We start from the raw sequence: 20,732 nt of genomic DNA, 5'->3' as shown, positions 1-20,732 counted from the left end.
AAAGATCCATCACTTTTTCTGCACGTCTATGACCCTGCCACGTCTGCAGGAAAGCGCACTGACGCTTTCCATGCAAAGACAGGGAGGGGCCCTTCTGGGACTTTTTCAGGGTTTCTTGCAGCAATGGGGGAGACGGACAGCAGGGGGAAAGCAGAACATTGGAGAGCAACCACTTCTCTTAAAAGGCTGCGCTTCCTCCAGGCACAAATGCATAAGTAACCATGAAGACGCAGCATACTCATTGTACTACTCTTCAGTACTCCACAATGCTTTAGGAACAACCCTAAAGTATCAATCCTACTTTAAAATGAAGAGGACAATGTAACGTGAAACACTGATTAAACAAAACAAATCTACAGTGAACTGAAGGCTTACCGAGGACTCAATAGATCCAAGAAAACAGGCACATTGCTCTTCTTCATGAAGACAAAATCCAAGAGGAATGAAGGGAGGAAAAGACCAGCTCTTCAGAGAGCCTAACTCTTTATCAGGGCATGAAGAGCATCTACTTGCAAAGTGGTGACTTATATGTAATTTCCCTTCCCTGATGATTATTCTGCACTGTAATGAATTGCACCAGAGATTAAATCGCAAAATCCATCACATTAAATAAACCCCTTTTGTTTCCCATGCTAATCATATTCCGCCTGGCTTTGCCTTGCACGGCCCGTGTGATCAGGTTGTCCATGGGTTCAGCCGCCTTCCCTAATGACATTTGCCAAATCCTTTAGAGCCCTAAGCAGACCGCGGGCCAAGGTAATGCGAAGCGCAGAGAGCGACGTCCCATCCTCACCGCAGGAACCGCGCGGCCAAGCCGGCACCGAGCAACGAGGCGTAGCAGCAGAAGAGGGTCCGAGACACACGGACACATCAACCACATTAAAGTCTGCCGGCACCATCTCCCCCCTCCCTCTGGAACAGATTCAGTGAAAATTCATGTCAATTCCTCCTTTCTAATTTCAAGTTCCCATGTTTAAATATGCCTAAGAATGTGTCTGATGAGAAACTGATGAGGTGATGAGGCAAAGGGGCTTCAGAAACACCGGACAAGTCCACCCCCAGTCTCATAAACCTGCTCCTTCAACAGATACAGAGCCAGCAATAAGCCGCGGGAACAACTGGGACCGTAGCACCTGGCACAGCTGACTTCCGCTCGCTTCAATTACTACGAAGGAGCGAATGACGGAAGAAGAGGGGAAGTGGATCTCACTCGGGGACAATCATAATTACCCTAATCAATCTTGACATTGCTTTGATGCAATGTCTATTCTGCTCTTATTTAATAATAAAGCTGTGAAACCCAGGGGGGGGGGGGGGGCAGAAAGTGTAGATTCACCAGAAAGACCGCAGCTTTCATTAGCGCCTGCCTGAGAGATGTGGGTATGTCACCCGGACCAACGTGCACCTCAGGACATGAAGCAATTAAGAAAGGAGGAAGCACATCGGTGATGTAAGCGATCTTACGTAACAGGAGAACGTGCCGTGATAAATCGGGAGGAATTTACCATGCATCATTTACAAGGACCAAGTCATCATATGGATTAAAACTGCATTAAAGCGGTTCCATCCAGGTAGGACCAGCAGAACTGCTTAAACAGGATTGCCCGTTGCCAATCTTGCACTCAAAGTAATCTGTATTCAAGCGCAACTAATTTCAAAATCAGATCCACTAATTTGCAAATATCGACTTCATCCTGAGTTGAACATGTCTTAAATTTACTGAAATCTAACACACGTATTCCAATCAATTAGAATGTTATTTCTGCTAAAATACGGTACACGGATCAACCGTGGAAGCCATGGTACAGTCCCTCAAGGGTTTCTAATGGAGATGAGCCATGATCTGTAAAATAACAGCATACAATGCCCTTTGCTGGAGTATGATGCCATATATGTACAATCAGCTCAGCACTTACTGCGGTAACTAAATGATTATCTATGATTACACAAATACACTTCATCACCAGCGATTAAATAATAAATTGTTGTTTTCCTGCATGATTTTAATAAATATGACGTCATAAATCACTGGAGCAAAATGCTTCTTAACAATAAGATAAAAGATACAAGCGTCCTGTAAATGTCACTATAACCATAACGAGTCCCTCTTTTGAGCATTTTGGAGCCATTAACTAATGGTCTTGTTGACAGCAGACCCAACAGCAGCTCATGCTAAAATGTTGGGAAAGCTCAAGAAAACAACTGGGTAACACGGTTGACACAGTTGCGATACAATGGTCCCGGCGTTGGTGTCAAAAGAGCTGCTGGACGAAGATGAAGTGCAACAATCCCCATTGTTACTCGACGGTAATTCATCAAAATCTGATAGAGCTCCACTCTACCCATCCTGTTTGGGAAGGAAGTCTGGGAGTGAAGCTGGACCCTGTCTGTTGTAAGGAAAGCCGACTGGACAGTGCATCCGCAACTGAACAGTGGGACAGACAGACCACAGTCAGAAATGCTCAGATAGGCTACACAGAGGTAACTCAGGTACTGATGGCCATAGTGACGGACAAGATACCCAGGCTGGCAGTAAAGCATCGAATTGATCAATGGGAAGATTTAATAAGTTTACTAAGTTTTCTAATGTGATCAATCAATCAATACAGGCGAACATCAGCGGCCATGAATTTTACTTTACAGTAGAGCAGCGGTGGCCAATCTTATCCGCAAAGGGCCGGTGTGTATGCAGGTTTTTGGGGTAACCTTTAGGTCAGCTGTGCAAGCCCAGGTGTGAGGACTCCTCAGCCAATCAGTCCTCTAATTAGTAATCTAATTAAGGAGTTGCAGCGAAAACCCGCACACACACCGGCCCTTTGCGGATACGATTGGCCACCGCTGCAGTAGAGGATCTTGACCACTCCCCCATTAAACAATAACGTCGCTAAATCTTTCATTTATATATCTAGAGCCTGACGCGGATCAAACTGCTCATTTCGGGGGAATCCTGGTGTGTCGTGATGAAGGCGGGGGTCCCCAGAGAGATAATCGGGGGGGGGGGGGGGTTTCAGGGCATGGAGGAGGCAGACAGCTGGGGACGTGGAGGAGGACAAGTTAAGAGAAGGTGCTGGGGGCTGAGGTGATTGAAGAGCAAAGGGGGAACAGGTTTGTGGGGGGGAGGGGCGGATGAAGAGTGGACCGGTGCCCAGGGAGGGGGGCAGTGAGACTCACAGTAGCACATTTGTTTTACAGTTCAGGAAAGAAGCATGTTAACAATTAGCCTGGGGGTAATAGAGGGTAATGGGGGGGAGGCTGGGGGCGGGGGGGCCGGCTGGGGGGCAGGCTGGCCAGCCGCCTCACTCCCCTAATTAAAGAAAGCGCTCATCAAAGTGCTCATTAAAAAGCACTCAGTTGAGCAGGACTATGAAAATAAACAGGCATTAAAACAGGGCCTTCCGGGAAGCTGGGACAGGGGGTGTGGGGCAGGAGTGAATGGGGGTCCGGGGAGAATGCAGGGAGCCCCAGGGGCCGCGAGTAAGCATCGGCTGATAGAGATATCATGGGGAGAGCGCTGAATGCAAGCCTGACTGACAGCCGGGGCCCACTCAAGCCCGTCTTCTAAAGACTTCAAAATTAACTGCGTGCTACAAGGACAGAATCAGCCAGCCGCTCATGCCAGACACACAGCAAACAAACATGTGGCACTGGTGTCAGGAGGTCTGGGGCTCGGCGGCACTGCTACACCACATGGACACCTACAGACCGCAGTCCGTGCTGAGAAATTAGGACACCAGCCACACAGCCATTAAGGTCAGGAACACCGTAAAGCACAAACACTCACGTCCCGATCGACATGTGTTTGGACGTTATATTTACACGTGGAGGAACTCGGTCTGCACACATCTGATGTTCTCAGCTGCAGTGCTGCTCTTCACTAGAGGTGAATTATGTATGTTGACCTTACAGCACAGCCAGATGAAAGCACCCCGGGAGGGTGGGGGGGGGACGGGGGATGGAGGGGGGACGGTGAAGCTAGTCTTCATGAACAATATGAAGTATCACGGTTCACAGTAACCAGCTAGCTGAACAGACGTATGGCTGCCTTCCTCGTTCCATCTATTCCAATTCCTTTTAATCTTCCCAAATGATCCATCCAGTGTCAGATACCCTGGTCCGAATTCGACAGCCCTCGTCCTCACTGGGGTCAGTCAGTTCTGTGCTTGCGATCATTCTCCCACTGGAACATCCACAGCAAGCCTTCTGCACACCTTACTCACGCACCGCTGACATCTGGACTGCTCTCGCTTCCTGTTCAGCACCGCCTGAATGAAGTAACCACATTTTCTTACTACAAATGACCCCCCCCTCCCACTTCTGCCCTTTATTTCACCCAGTACAGGGTCTGCGCCAGCTCTACTGTCCTGAAGAAGCCTCAATCTGGGTTGCGTGTGAAGGCCGACCACAGCCTGATTGGGAACACAGCTCCAGACCTCTTCGGCTCCCTTAGTCAGAACATACGCTCTCGATCGTCAGTCCCCAAGCCCGGAATTGCTGTCCCCCCCCCCCCCCCGCCCCGTGGAAGAATGGTGACCCCATTCCGAGCCTTAACAACAAAACAAGGACGCCATCTTGACTTTGAGGCTAAAGCGATATGCCTTGCCTTTCACAGCATTATAGAATAAAACCCAATAAAGTTGAATAGCAGGCAGTCACTTCAAAAAGAAGACAGGACCTATTTGAGAACGTGTGTCACACTGGCAAGCAACCCCCCCCCCCTCTTTTTTTCTTGAAGCGGCAACATAGCATGTTAGAAGCTTCATTCTTGCATCCAGCATGCAGGCTAGACTTTTCCAGAAATTATTCAGACATTAAGAAATAATGGTTTACTAAAACCTCACTGACGTTTTCAGATCCGTGGTGGATCAGATCATCATGCGCTATTAATTACTGCTGCTTTATCCCATTTCCCGTTAGTTCCTTTGGTAGTTTCAGCTGGGTTAAACCACACAATTATTCAGACGGCACAGTAAATCGCACCCAAAGCATCGTCGCGCAGATCACTGTCTGGCCTTACTCACCAAAAAAAAAAAAAAAAAAAGAAAGAAATACAATCCCCACAAAATCCTGGTACGCTTGTTATTTATAGAAATATAGAAAGACACTTATACATCTTGTGTCAGCTGTTTGCATTAAAACCCAGCCATTCTGACCCACTCACAACAAGACCCCTGTTATCAGTCTGCGCCCAATGCAAACAGTACTCACCGACATGGTAGCATGTTCAATCACTTTCCCCTATAGGAGAGAGGGCGACAGGTAAAGTGTGTAGGGGTGACGATGTGTGGAAAACACTGGTATGCTGACCTCGCTACAAGCAACGCAAGCCCGTCCCACTGCGCGCGCTGTCTCACTGGCTTGCACTGCACACGCTACGGCCTCAGGTCCACCCTGATCTCCGTGTGGTCAGCTTTGTCCGAGGACAAAGTACAGCGTGGCTTTATACGGCTCCCGCGGCAGTTTGCTCTGCCTATAAACAGGACGTCTGCAGCGTGGAATAGAACTCTGATCTATTGCATCACGTGCAGATAAGTCTGCAGGCTGTTCGCGGTTTACCGCCAGAGCAGAGCTGCATCCTGACCCAAGCAACTGACTTGGAGAGGTCGTGAACTCCGAGACGAACCGTCTGGGACGGCATATCAGTCGCTTGTCGTGCGCGCCGACGGCAAAAACCCCCAGCATAGGGGTTCGCAGAAATGTCTGGCAGGGCAATAAAATAGTCATGGGGGGGGTGGCCTGGAAGTCTGCCTATACAGCCAGCCATTAAGCGAGGAGCGATCCAAAGTGTGAGCCGGCACTGCTGGCTGACCCTCTGACGATGCACAACAGCCAGTCCCCAAGGGCGTGTGTGCTTCGTGAGTGTGCGGGGTTGTGCCCTCTTTGCATGTGTTTGCTATTCAATATAAACCTGCCAGGCACCAGTGGACCCCTCAACACATCCCCCCCCCCCACTCCTATAAAGCACAACTGGGGGAAGATGGGGGTTAAGCAAATAAATAAATAAATAAAAACCCAACATGCACATAATGTCAGCCAGGGTTGGTTTCTCCAGCTCCGAGGGCATACTTTCCTCCTGTGAGTGACAGAGAATCCTTTCTCCAGACCCCGGCAGAGGTCACCAGGAGATTTCCGAGATTACGCGGAGCCGGATCCTGGAAGTGGATTTCGGCACCGCTGAAACTGCCGGGCGACTTTGCCCTGTTACGGCACAGGGGTGGAGGACCCGCGGTGGGGAGCTTTTGGTGATGGACCGGGCTGAGCCATGGTCACAGGGTGACCCAAGGTCAGACCCTCTAGTCCACAACACATGGACACTTTTTAAAGTCTAAGCCCTATTACGTTACACATCCCTTTTGTTTCCATGCAAAAGCAGCCATCGTAAACCGCAAAGCCAACTGCCAGGCTCTGAGATCATCTGCTGCACTTGGCAGACTTACGATGCACTTTTAGCGCGAGTAGGTAGACGTACATACAGGTCTACCCTGGAGAGGCAGCCGACTCACGGGCAGATTGGTGAACACAGAGAAGGTGCTGCACAGGAAGGTGATGAGGTCGCTCAGGTAGTCGCTGGGCTGGCCTTTGGGCTGCGTCGCCATCCAGTCGTAATCTGCCAGCTGGAGAAACTGGTCAATTTTCTGGTTCAGGCTGGTGTAGATCTCCTCCTCAGCGGCATGACGGGCATCCTGCCAGAAAGCAGAATGATCAGCTTGTGTAAAGGAATAGTGCTTCTGTACTCTGCTGTGTAACTAACACTTACTCCCATCCATTTACAAAGCTGAACGGCTGGGTTAAGCAGTCAGGAGTAAATGGCCTATTCAGGGACTCTTACTTTGAAGGTTGATGTGCCATACAGCTTGGTTGCATTAATAGCGTCAGATGGTACGTTGGTAATGTTGGAGATGAAACCTTCAAGGAAGTGACAGGACTGTTCAAGGTGGGTGGTGTTGATGATGATCTGCACCAACTGAGGAGGAGAATTTGAGATCACAAATGAACTTGCCTGTAATCATCATATTTCCCAGTGCCACTAGTTCATAATGTTTTTTGGACCTCATGAGAAGCACCCCTATTCCTGAACGCTTGTTAAGAATCCACAGCACTATGAGGCACCCTGAGCTTAGGTGCAGCCAAAAGAGAAAGAGGCTGCAGAAGCCAAACTGCACACCAAGCACTGTTCCTCACTGCCGCACGATGGGAACAGCAGATGGTAGACACCAGTCAAGAGGATAAAGTGCAGATGGAGAGGCATAGACAGTCTGGGGCACGGCGCCCTCGAGACCTGAGGTGTCAGAAGCTGGAACAGAGCTAATTCAGAGCAGGCCTCTCTGTGGGTGGAGTCACAGTACCCTCCGTGGGGGTCTCTGCTCCCCCTTAGGCAACTCTGTCTGACAAGGTGGGGGTGAGCTGGGAACGTGTGATATTAGATCTGCTACAGAAGCTACATAAATTAATTCCACACCCCATACAGCTAACATACCTCTGCCCAGACCCAAAAACCTCTCTACATTGTTTTCCTACTTATCCCCAGTCCCTCACAGGTCTATTTCAGGTCACAAGCAAGAAAGGAGAAGCTTGTTGTGTTCCCTGAAGAAAAGAGAAGGCTACAATGTTGCTACCTGCAGTGGGAACTGAACATAATAGGAAGGCGACCCGCATTAATAATCACCTCTGCAAGGCTCACGTTCTTCTTCTTAATGGCGTACTGAAGACAGTTGCTCAGGGTTCGAGTGAGCAGGAGGTTGGTGGACTTCCGGATCATATCATCTATTTCTGAGGAACTAAAAACAGGAAGGTTGTGTTTTACTATACATCTCCTAATTTTACCATCGATATATTCATGCATTCATACATACTCCAGACATTGCCTACATTAAAGTGATTGTTAGTATCACACATACATGAACTGTTCTTCAGAGGGATTTTAAAAAGTCTGAGGTCCTGGTAGCATAAGCTAAAGACACATTCTTAGTCCGTGGTCCTACTTCATATGCCGCCCCCAGGCCTCCACCCTACAAAAAGTTTTAATGAGCCGTTAAGGGAGTATTACTGTCTGGAATTTGTCAGCTGTGGCAGACTTTTGTCATGACTGCAGAATTGTTCCTCCAGTTATTGTAGGATGAGACATACAACAACATCCCTAGTCTGGCTCCAGAATTTACAATGGATGCCCACCAAAGGATGGCAGCAGGAGATGGATTTCATTGCCAGGTTGGTGGTCTCTGCTCATTTCTATAATCGCCTGATGATACCCTTCGCCTGGCGAAGGTTAACATGGTGGAGTTAATGTATTTTACCATGTAAGTCAATGTCTGACTAGATGCTGGGTAGCAAACACATTCCTACTAAATTGCCAAATTGTCTTTGTGTTGAGAGGCCATGGAGGAATTCATAAACTTCACTTTGGAGAGAATTCTTTGAGACAAGTCTGCAGACTTGGCCCAGCTTTGGGACACACAAAGAGAGCAAGAGAAGCAGATCGTTTTGGACAGCGGTAGATAGACTTGGACAGCAGTAGAAGTCAACGCACTGCAGTAGTCCCTACATTCCAACATAGAGCAGAAAAGAAGGTCAACCTAGGAGCTGCAAGAACAAAACCAAAAAAAGTAAGGTTGAGATTAATTGCTGTGCTACGAGATGTCCGTCTCCTTTCTGGCAGGGCTGAACTGCAACGCTCAATTTACCGCAGTGTCTTTCAATTTCCAGCAGGCAAATCCATGTGGTGCCTACATAAAAAATGACAAGAGGAAACGCCACCCATAACTTCTGCAAGTGCTAGCGATTTAATGTCAAATTACTACTCTGAGCAGAACCTGCATATCAAGATACATTCTGCTCCCCATTCCAGCCTCCTGAGTGCTGATTACTAATACGCATGCCTGAAAAATGCTAAAAAATGATGAGCGTTGGCAGGAAGAACAAACAAAGTGTGGACTTCAGGGACCTCATACTTCTTCATCAATATTGGCGGAAGGAAAGGATAATCCGGTAACAACGCTGTACAAGAGCCCAGAATTTCTCCAAGGGTCAGCGTAGTGTAACAGAGATGACCATCCAAACCATGTACGGACCGGACCAGGACCTAAATAAAAGCAAAAACATACCACTTCTTAATGATTTCCATACCAAGACGCGGGTTGCCTAATCGTGACAGCGGAGGGAGCGCGTATCCGGGTGTCAAGCTGACCTTTGGTTAGACACCCCGTAAGGCGAAACAATGTTACCAACACAATGCCAGCGCTTTCTTAACCCGTATCTCATGTGCTGAGGAGAGGGGTGAATGTTGAAACTAAAATTGCACAAGGTTGTCAGTCTCCTTAAAGGGAAGCAATCAGGAAATCGTCTATGTTGTCCTTGAGAACTCTCAAGCTATGTGCCAAAACTCTCCCTGCTGTGGGGGGGGGGGGGGGGGGGACCTTTATAGCATTTATTACAGATGTCAAGCACTGATGTGGGACTGATTTTAACTATCGGATTATCTGATTATTCATTCGCTCAGTCACTCATTCCTGGCTCCCATCAGAAATGGGAATCCTGGGAAATACGGATCCCGGAAGGGAGGACCTTGGGCCAAGAATTCCTGGAAATCAAGAGGGCAATTTGGCTATTAAAGAAACAAAAACACGGTTCAATTTTTTAAAACACTATATATTTATATCCTCATCGTGAACACATCTTTATTCTCTTATTTACCACTTACATAAATAATCCTGTCTGATTATGCAGCATTTATAAACATTAACAAAGCTGTCCTAAAAGATCAATCTGGCCACAGAATGTAATGGTCTGCTTGAATCAGATTTCACTTCAAATGAAAATCTGGGCAATGCAGTCTGGATTCACTTCACATCCATACTGTATTGATCATTTAATCATCTGACAAATTATTTTAACATTAGATTCACTTGGAATTACAACTGTGATATGGATGCAACTGCAGGCTCTTTCCATTATCTGAAGCCCGCAATTATTTTGCACCTACTGAGGAACTCCAAGACACAGCTGCTGCTTCACTACCAGCCCAAACAGTAAGCGACAGTCGGCCCACAGGCCTGCTTGAGTGATTCTTTTTTTGGAGCGCAATGGTAGGAATACATAATGAGGGAAACTTGACCCAAGATCTTAAAAAAAAAAAAAAAAAAAAAAAAAAAAAAAGCGATTAGGGAAGAGTACAATGATTGGAAGCTCATTTTGAAATGTTCTGCTTGAACGAACAGACAGAATTTAAATGTTTCATGCAAAGTCTGGCAATTTTGATTACTGCGTCAAAGTCTTGACAGCCCCGATTCACAAGGCGGTTGCTACAACTGACTGAAATTGTTCTGACAATCTTCGTCAACACTCAAACAAAGAAAGGACAAAACTGCTATTGTGCCATCTGGAATGTCATGAGCTTCCTCACTCCATCAGCCTGTCTTCTCTGTGATCAACCACTACTCTGCACTTGTCAAAGACCCAAAAACCTTTGCTGAAATCTTTCCATCTGTGAAACACTTCCAGTCAAATTGCGAGTCCCAAAAACAAGGGCTAACTTGCTACACAACATTATGGGAAGTCGTAAAAAATCAACAGGTTCTTATTCAAATAGAAATCCAAGTATACAGTTATGGACATTACTAGAAGAAAAAGTAGAGGCTATAGCTTAAGGATTTGAACTACTGGTCAGTGGCTATAAAGTCATAATTTAGCAAACCCCTGCTATCCTGTTACATGGTAACACACCTTCCTGCCAAGTTCTGCCCGTGTCCATGACCTGGCGACCCCCATCCCGGAAAAGGAAGGCAATCGGCGAGCTCCTTAAGGTAACCGGACCTGACAAGTTACACCCAGAGACCGAGGCTGGGGACAGCAGAGCGATCCTACTTCAAACGTACCCTGTAATGGCAAGATGGCAAACGCTTCCCCTGGCCGCTGCTTAATCAAGCCGGGTATCCCCAAAGACCCGACCGGAAAGCAAAGCGGGAACACTGCCATGATACTCCTTAGAAGAGTGACCTTCGGATCTCGACTCTGACCTCTGCTGTGATTGGGGGGGTTTAGACTGAGGATCGAATCACCTCTTGCCACCGTCTGGGCTTTTGCACAGGCTCTTAAGCTCCGGCAACCATGTTTGCAGAAATTTCCGCATGCAGACGGATGGAAACGTTCAACAGCCAGTCAAGCATACTGAAAGAAGGGCAGCCTGTTCAAACACCTCTCAGCCTGACTGCAATTTGATATGTCAAGTTGTTTGGTTGTTCATGCAAAACAAAGAGAACATGTTTACCTTGAATTTATTCACTTATTTTAGTGAAAAAATGCCCCTGAGGAAAAAAGGGCCGCTTCTCATCGCTGACCCAATGATGAAAGCAAATGAGCATCGTTCACTGCGAAGTATTCCTTCATTCATGACTGCAACCCCTGAACACAATTCACCAGTGTTCAAAAACATGCTCCGCAATTATGCTGGTCTTCTTCAAAACGTTCTGCAGCCAAGTCATTTTAAAAAGAGATGAACAAACAAACCAACTTGCACGGGGCATGTTTGAAAACCGGTGAAGTATTCGCCAAAAAAATAAATGAATAAAACAAAACATGGCTGGACAATGGAGGTCCACAGCGAAAGATCCCGTTGCGAAAATGTATTTGTAGAGAAAAAAAAATGTTTTGATTACTTCATGCTGCTATCACTGTATTCCTTCTGGCAGACATACGCTCGTTATATTTCACCTTGTGGGTCACCAAGTTTAAACAAATATTTCAAATATTTTAAATATGTGGTCATTTCACTTGCAAAAGACAAAAAGTGTCATCAACTGCTCCAGAGATCTCGGCTGTTTACCTACCTACACATCTAGTGTGGAGTTCAAAAGTCCAGGGATGTGTGCAAATGACAGGTAAAGGACAAGAGACAGCAAGAGAGAGATGTGCAGAAATCATGAGTAAGAGAAGACGCAAGCAGGTCACATGTCCCTCAAGCGATTCACCTGAGGTGCAGGTCCTCGGAGAACTTTAGGCAGGCGTAGATAAACTCCTTCAGCTGCATGTAGACCTTGGGAACAAACCCAGAGAAGGGCACCTTCTTGGGGAAAGCCATCTACAGAAGACAGGCAGCTTGTCAATTAAACATTTCCTTCAACAACAAGAGATCAATCAATCACAGGCTCCACTCTGACCCACCTTGTCCAGCTCAGGATCATGGAAGGGAAATTGTCCCAGAATGCACCTGTACTCCTCCTCTGACACCACAGAGATAGGACTGTAGTTGTCCTGGTCCAGTATTTGCCTAAAAAGACCAAAGAGCTCCCATGAGAGTGGGGCAGAGCCAGGGTACCGGATGCCCGTCCTGTTCTGTATCTTCTCCAGACTAATGAACACTGCATTCTTACGCAGCATTCTTTAAATTGGTTGCAGGGATGGAAAACGGGTTCCATGATTGATGATGTCTGAAGATGCCCCACATAATGACACACAATCAGTACGGAGGAGAGGCAGACATCTATTGCAACATATCTTTGCCTTGAAGTGAGAAGTTGATTCAGGCAGACAAGAGGGTCATAAGAAGCAAACCAATCTGCCTCCCAGCTCAGACACCTTTGACAGCGCTAACTTCATTAGCATTTAGCACAGTCCTTTCGGTAGCTTTCCACATTACTAGACTTTTCCTTGTTCAGTCCGACTCCAAGAATGCCTGAAGATATGAGCCAAAGGCTCTCGACAGAGATCAGCTGAGATATTAAGAAGGTCATTGCAGAATACAGATTTAATCAGCTTTGGACGATCTCAAACATATTTATTCGTTTTCTTTGGAAACTTTAAGGTGAATGACTTCCACAACAGATTGACGTTTCTCGCCACTTCCGAAATCTTTTCCAGCTAACAGAAACACAAGCGAATAATATTTATTCAAAAGATATGCTTTAATTTTGCCAGCTGATTGTACAATGCACTTTTATCATAACGACATTTGGTTTCCCTTCAGCACGATGAATTGTTTCATACTGTGCAAAAATGTGCGAATGTGCACTGTGCAAACAAATCACAGAGACAGGGGGTCACATCCAAAACCTTATCCCCCCCAAGCCGATACTCATCGTCCTCCCCACCATGCATTTCGGAAGGTAACTGAGTCTACCTAACACTTTTTCCAAGTCAACCGACATTGTACAATCCCCCCCACAGTCCAAACCATGAATGAGTTTGATCCAGAACCCAGCAAAGTGTGGATGACTTTACCACCGAGTAGCTCACAGTCCAACTCGCCCGCCCCCCCCCATGACACCTTGCAGCCAGTGTTAACCTAACGCCACAGGGATGACATCACATGAAGGATGGTGCCCTCTTGCCCCGTCTGACCTGAACGTGCCATTCCACTTCTTCAGCAGGATCTCTCCATACTGGTCACGGATCTCCAGCAACATATCAAACAGTTGATTGACAGGGAATCCGTAGCCCTGTAGGTACGCATCAAAGAGAAGGATTTCACACACACACACGCACAGAAATGCAGATTATCGAGGGGGCGCGCAGATCCTGGGGAGGCTGCCTCACCTGCAGTGTGTCAGCAAAAAGAACAATAAGGTTCTTCAAGTCCAGAAGCAGGTCGGGGTCGGTGCAGTAGGACTGGAGGGAGAGAAGGATGGGCAGAGAGCAGATTTCCATAAAAGCAGGCACAGGGACTGAAGCACACCTTCCAGCCAACAAGGACATTACAGATATTTACGAGAGACAACATATAAAGCCTTTGAAATGTTACAAGGGGTTTAGCTCAAAGGTTAGGGGCTTAGCTAAGGGCTCACGGCTAATTATATGGAATCTTCAGGGACGCAAGGTAGCACTCAGCTTTCGTCAGTAGTTACCGAGTGTGTCCGCAGCGCTGCTGTGGTCTTGGACAGCGCCAGCTCCCACAGCTCCTCCACATAAGCCCGGTTCACCAGGCCTTGAGTGGTGTGTAGAACGTGGTCTTCCACCACAAAGAACCTGCAGGAAGATGGGGGGGTAACATGAGCGTGACGGGGAAGGAGAAGTGAATGGGCCTTTCAGAATGGGCCGTCAACACAACTACTCAACACGAGAGTCATACATCCACAGCAAGAACCAAAGCTGGCCTACTGGCTTCTACAGCGCCACCTAGAGGTCTGGAGGATAAAGACTCATTTGTAACCCAGGACTGCCAGTGCAAAACATGGGCCTTTAATTTAACATACAGACAGCTCCCCCCCCAGCAACTGTTAACTTTCTGACTGTTTATGGCTATAGGGAACAGTGACCAAACACGCAGTCACAGTCCCCGGCGAAAGCCCCTGCAGCATTCCAGCAGGGACGCCGCGTGAGGAATGTTTGCAAAAGTGAGGCTCCAGACACAAGGACATTCCCAGCATCTCCATCCAGACACCAGGAACAACACGGGTCCTCCACGGAGCTCCCAGACTGCCATAAATCCAGCGGAGAGCGCCAGTTGGCGGGCAGAGTGATGGAAAAGGATAGCAGTCTCATCTGTAATAGTTTATTTAACGCCCATCGCAAAACCAGTCTTAGTTTTTCAGCTTTATATGTCAAATGGACTTAACCTGAAGCATCAAGACTATACACATAATTGAAACGTAAATATGGGTAATTATAGAAATAAAGACAATTGGTAAATGACAGGGGAACATCAGCAGTTTTCATGAATGCATGGAAAGCTGAGGTTTAACAGCAAAGAGGGAAGCAGAGCTTATTTTGGCAAAAACAATGGCTTTCGACGTCCTTCCCGAAAAGTGGCTAGACATCACATTAGTAATGAGACTCTCGAGAAGGGGATCTCAATAAAGGAAAAACACCTACCCTACTATCTGATTGAAGTACCTCCTGTACCCGTCCAGAGTTTCGTGCTGAAACGATAGAGACACGTGAGGATGAAGGGGAGGAAGGCCAGACGGCGGGACCGTTACGGCAGGGGGGCCCCCTGCGAGCCGGCGCACACCACCTACCATGTTTGAGTGCGGCTGCAGCACCAGCCGGGCCTGTTTCCGTCTCTGCTTCCTGTAGTAGCTCTCGAAGGTGTCGCGGGCACCCTGGAAGCAGACGGCAGGAGGACACTCAAAGCGAAAGCTGGGAAAACATGTATATTTAAGACCTCCAATCTCAGAACAGAGCTCCAAAATCAGGCCTCTTTCACATCTGGGTTGTGTGACTTGTCAGATGTTAGGAAGGACTGTGCCACCCTTTGTAGCTGTATCACATCAGGATACCGAGGGCGTCCTGCTTCCGTCTGGCATCAGGGCCCTGGATGGCCCGTCCAGCGATGCGCCTTATCGCCTGATTCTGACCAGACTCAGGCCAGGAGTCTCCTCCAGCCCAGTGATAAGGCACCCAGAGCAGGGCTGATTGCTGCCACGCTACCACTCTTACGCACTAACCCCTGCTTCTCCACAGGTCACAAAGGCACATAACAAGCAGGGTAATAAAGTTTTTTCGTTTGGATTTTCTTAAAAAACAAACAGGCTGGGCTCTCCTTACAGAAGACTTCTTGCCCGTCAAAGAAACAATCTGGTCGACATGATTCATTCTTCCATACAATAACAGGGCGACTCCTGGGGGGAGCCACTGGCAGCTTGGTGACAGACTAACTTCTCCCAAATCCCCATCGCTGTCCCCGTCAGCATGCGTTCCTGCTGCCGTCGTGACCTTCACCACCAGGTCCTTCCACTTCCTGCCACGCAGGCCTGCTTCCCGTCAGATAGGGCCGCACTTGGAGCTGGACGCTTTACCACAGGGTCACCGCCAAGCCAAATGTGCCTGACCGCCACAACCTGAGAATAACCCTCCCCCCTGCACTGGAGTTCAATACTGGAAAGCTGACGCTAGGTCACTCTCACTGGAACTGGGGGTGAGACTCGCTCATAGAAAAGGAACATGACCTCAAGACGGGAATCAACAGAGCACAAACAAGACCTCCCTTTGTTTTTAATATTATTATTTATTTTTTATTTTTTTTTTAGAAAGTTTGATCAGGCCAGAAGTTTGAGTGTGGTGGGAAATGGGAGAACTGGGTAGGTAGGGAAACAGGAATGGTGAGACCAAGAGAGACAGAAGGCAAGAAAAGGTGGAAGAGATACCATGAAGACTTAAAGGCAAGCACACTGCTCCCATTTCAGAACGATGCCTGCAAACCTGGACAGCTTTCGCACTTCTGCAGGACGACGGCGGTAATGCTCTGGCTGTAACTCACAAAAGTTTTTGTTCGGGTTTTCAGTTTATCCTCGAAGGGAGCCCCTGGGGGGGGGGGCTCTGTAGGCGAGTCTACATTGAGACCGATCACGACTCGACTCAGATTCTTTGACACTTACAGAGTAGCATTGTTCATGATGCAGATCCATATTACAGCAACATGGAGGAATTTAAACACAGGCTGAGGTAAAACTGTGCACTGGGAAAACAAAAAGAGCCGCTTGATTGGAAATGGGATTCCAGGTCCGGACTTACAATGAAAATAAATGGAGCTGGTCAATGGAATTGCCTAATATCAAAGCAAGAGAGGGCTCCAATATACCCAGTTAGGTTTCCAATAGGATGCGAGAGGCTTCCAGAGGATGGCAGGTTTGATGCCTGGTCCATAACTGCAGATTGGGGGGGGGGGGGGGGGGGGGGGCGTTTCCCAAAAAGCAGAATTTACTATGAGGACATAGACTCAGATTTCAGGACAGGATCGTAAGGATCGTCAGGTCTCTTTAAATCTGGACCTCGATTGCAAATCCAGGCCTTGTTTTAAGTTCTCCCTGGTAGTACTGTAAGGTTAATGGTTAATGATTCTGAGGGGCCACAGAGGCTTCACACCTGGCTCACAAGTAAAGGAGGGCTGGAAGATCAGCAGGGCTCAGACCTTGAGGACTGTGATTTGAATTGCCCTGGTCTAGATTGTAGGTGACCGCTGCTGGGGAGACTGTCCTGAAAGCCCAGCCTCCATTTGAGGCAGATCCTTTGTTTATGCAGAGAAGACCTTATACTGACCCAAAAAAAAAACCAAAATTCAGCAACTGAGCTAACATGACAAGTGACTTAGAGGAAAAGCGTCTCTTATCCACCCAGCCTTTCCCTTGCAGGCCTTGTGAACTGTGTCTGGCTCTCCACAGCCTTCCTGTCACCCTGGAACGGCCTTCCGCTTCTCCGGCCGGAGCCCGGGGTTAAGCTCTGCGTGTCCGTCTCCATGTTCTACTCACTAAATCGCTTCCAAGTGCTACCACAGATGTAGAGAGCTGGCAGAAGGGCTGAGGGAAGGAAGACACAGGTCACCTCATTCGCTCGTTTGAGGAAAGAAAAACACAGACTCAAGTAGTACGTGTTCTTTGTTGTAGAGCGGTCGCGGGGTGAGCCAAACCGTTTGCAGGAAGAAACAATCGCTTTGCTCTGGCGCTTCCCTTTCTGACCTCGCGGGCTTCAAAACGAGACCGGCCGGCCCGCTCTCACTTTCGCCGCCTTTGAAGGAGCACTGGGTCATGAGCGGGAGCTACAATAGGGCTGGCAGGCCGCTTCCTGTATGCGCCGTTCTCACTGGGAGGCAAACAAAGGCCATTGTGGCACAGCCTTCACACGTACGGCCTGCCATGAGGTCACAGATCCCAGCCTCACTGTCACCCAGTCACACGTGTGAGCGTAGATGACATTCTTCCAGCTGCGCGCATGACAAACGCCTATGATGTACCTCCATTATGCTATGGACCAATCTTCCTTGCGATCCAAGTACTATTCCAGAATTCATGCCTACTGGAATCAGCATAAGCAGTCCGCAGCAAAATCTGGCGGTATTATCGGAATGCAGTCGTTCGCCGGAACACCGGAGAGTAAGGATGTAGAAGCCGAAACAGCGATAGATTTACAGCTGGCCCTCGGGTCCTCTTGTTGACACTGAAACCAGAGACCCTTGAACGGCTCCCAAACAGACCTCGGAATCGAGGCCCGGTTCGGGCCCACGGATCAGTGTGGCCTCTCTGAGCGCTTGTTTGCTTGGACTCCGCCATCCGCGGGATGGAAAGAAACCAGGAGGCGGTTAATTGGGAGCCGAAAGGAATCCTGATGCTGTCAAATTACACCGGCTGGGAAATCAAAACAGTGGCCTGCTCTGCCATTAACCGCACGGCCGCGTTGGGGTGACCACACCTCCATGGCGATCCAGAAAACGGCGTTAAATTCCATTCCTGCAGGTGCTCTCCTGGGGAACTGTCAATCAAAACGCACAAACGGACTCCAAGCGCTGAAGAGTTAGACACCCGAACGCCAAACCAAGTAGCAGCTCTAGTACACGAGTATGCACTTAAAATACAGACAGGGAAAACAAAGATGGCAGACAGAGGGTCAAAGACAGAGAAAATGATCTGAAGTAAACAGTTCTTCTGCGGTCAGAGCTCACATCGCCTGATCGCTGGACCAAAGGTAACGGATGGGGAACTAAGGAAAGAAACATTCTCAGCACCAAATGGGGGCAGATTTACCCTAAATCCTCAAGAAGGGGATGGGGATTTAGAGAACTTGGTGCAGTCTGAGTTCCTAGCAGGGATAGTCGGTGCCAACAGACAAAGACCAACCGGCTACCTATTAACCACTAGCAGGCCTGGGCAGTGAGTGACAAACGCAGGAACTGCCATGTGCGATGGAGTGGATGGGGGTGACTCACCAGCACTGTGTAGATATGCAGACAGCGATACACAGGTGAGAAGTCTACAAGCTCGTGAGCTCCAGGTACCTGCAAGACGGAGACACAGAGACGTCAGCGTGCCCTGCAGTGAGATTGCTTCCCATCCCACGAGCCTCCTGAAGGTCTTCTGGACTGGAACTTACTTAACCTTGGATCCCCCCCCCCTTTAGTCCTTAAGAATAATAAAACAAATACTGATAATTAATGTTATTAAAGTAAAAGCCCATCAAACACAATAATATTCCACTTGCAGAAACACTGATAAGCAAGAACTGTTTGTTTCCTTTGGAGAGATATTTGTTAATGAGAGAGATTTAATAAAACCTCCTGATGTTTTGATTGGATGGCTGTGTCCCAGAGCTGAACCAAATAATCTGAATATACACACAGGCAGACATTACAAAGAGTGTACACACACACACACACACACACACACACACCCACCCCCCAAAAAAAAATAATAATAAAAAAAACAGGGAATGATGCCACATTCCTTATTACGGGAGAAATGTGATACACAAACAAAGACTCTGGGGGTGAGATTTTTTTATTTAAAAAACGTGAACGCCGTGATGTTTGTATTGCGCTCCACTGGGGGGTTATTGTTATATTATTCTGATTATTAATATTCTGAGTTCATTAAGACACTCTCAAATCTCTGGCAGGGCCAGACGTGTCGAAGATGACAACACCGTAATCTTCTCCAGAAGAACCATTGTGAAGAGCATAGCTTTTTTGATCTACTAAGGGTACCAGAGAGGTTGGGGGGAGGGGGGAATCTTGCACTTATGCAAAGTGATGATAGTATCAATCTTGGCTTGAAGAACATCTTTGAAGGACGATAACAGTTACCAGCAGGGCTAAAATGTAGAACATCCACATAGATTGAAATAAGCAACATCGCTTAACAATAGCATTCCATTGGCTGAGAACACCCCCACCTCACTCTGGGTGCGTGCCGCGTGCACTTTCAGATAGGAGACTGCTCGCCTCGTTTCACATTGACCGCTCACCGGGGAAAGGATTTCGGGGAATGCTGCTAGATCTTTTGTCATCTCTGCACACTTACACTGAGCTCACATCTACACTGACCGCCTGGCAGGAATCTATTCCCAAGAAAGGCAGCGGAATAATCCCCCGCTTTCATCTGGCGGCCGCAGAACAACAAGAGTGGCGAATAATAGGGCAGGAGGGCAGGCGGGATCGGGGGGGCGAGGTAAAGAGGGACGGCGAACAATAATAACAAGGGTCGGGAGTAACTGCAGAGCGAGCGGGAATGGCTGGAATGTCAGGTCCCCTGCCACTGGCTGCCTGTGTAAACATGGCCCACCGCACTGCACCGGGGGGGTGGGGGGGGGGGGGGTCGCCAGGGGATGAGTCCATGACCCCTGCCAGCACTCGCTTTTGGGAAGATAAGGAGGCACTGGGAGCGCATTGCTGGTGGCGAGAGGCACACAGGAAGGCCAAGTGACGTGGGGGGGGGGGGGGGGGGGCAGAGCACAGAGGTCTGTGATGTGGGATAGGGGCAGTCAGGGTGGGGTGACCGAAGGGCAAGAGCACAGTGTCCTGCCAAACACCTCCAGGGCACCGGGGGCAGCGAGGGGGCACCAGAGAACACAGATCCCGATCGCAGGAGACCCGACTCTCCCCGCAGGTCAGCCGACGGGCATTTCCGCCGGGCGATAAGCGCGTGGCTCATAAGCGGTGGAAATGAGCTCTCGACGCGCCGTGGCCAGGGCTCTGTGCGTCACCGGCCGGGTGCGACGTGGCACTACCCGCGAGCGCTACGTGTCCAAAGCGCACCCGCCTCCCTATCCACCGGGGGGGGGGGGGGGGCACACCACCCACGTGCCGCGGCGACTGAAAATGGTTTCCAGTTTATTAAGGGTGGGAACAGGGCGGGGGCGGCCAAGCCAAGGCCGAGGTGGTGGGGTGGGGGGAAGCCTCGCTCCGGCGCTGAGCACGTCCAGCACGGGCCTCAAGAACACGGAACACGAGACAGGAAGCGGGAGGGCAAGCCGCCACTTGGCAGGACGGCAATTTGGTGGCGGGGACTCAGAAGCACAACAATTTTAGGCAGACGGCG

General features: G+C 48.6%; 1 protein-coding gene across 4 annotated transcripts in view; it reads right to left on the bottom strand.

The window, feature by feature from the left end:
• Positions 1 to 20,732, bottom strand: part of exoc6b (exocyst complex component 6B) — an 81,371-nt gene that overhangs the window by 26,341 nt on the left and 34,298 nt on the right. For 2 of the 4 annotated variants that reach the window (XM_023838134.2, XM_023838135.2), the window contains exons 8-19: positions 18,626 to 18,694; positions 14,946 to 15,029; positions 14,800 to 14,846; positions 13,833 to 13,953; positions 13,525 to 13,596; positions 13,330 to 13,427; positions 12,154 to 12,259; positions 11,961 to 12,070; positions 7,664 to 7,775; positions 6,827 to 6,961; positions 6,501 to 6,680; positions 5,206 to 5,235 (exon numbers count right to left, since the gene is read on the bottom strand). In XM_023838134.2, coding sequence (XP_023693902.1) covers positions 5,206 to 5,235; positions 6,501 to 6,680; positions 6,827 to 6,961; positions 7,664 to 7,775; positions 11,961 to 12,070; positions 12,154 to 12,259; positions 13,330 to 13,427; positions 13,525 to 13,596; positions 13,833 to 13,953; positions 14,800 to 14,846; positions 14,946 to 15,029; positions 18,626 to 18,694 — 1,164 coding nt within the window. The remainder of the gene's footprint in view (positions 1 to 5,205; positions 5,236 to 6,500; positions 6,681 to 6,826; positions 6,962 to 7,663; positions 7,776 to 11,960; positions 12,071 to 12,153; positions 12,260 to 13,329; positions 13,428 to 13,524; positions 13,597 to 13,832; positions 13,954 to 14,799; positions 14,847 to 14,945; positions 15,030 to 18,625; positions 18,695 to 20,732) is intronic. The other 2 variants (XM_023838136.2, XM_023838137.2) reach the window with 1 other exon arrangement.

Source organism: Paramormyrops kingsleyae, chromosome 12, assembly GCF_048594095.1.
Source record: "Paramormyrops kingsleyae isolate MSU_618 chromosome 12, PKINGS_0.4, whole genome shotgun sequence".
In the NCBI taxonomy this organism is placed as follows: Eukaryota; Metazoa; Chordata; class Actinopteri; order Osteoglossiformes; family Mormyridae; genus Paramormyrops; species Paramormyrops kingsleyae.
This window is presented reverse-complemented; position numbering and strand designations above follow the sequence as displayed.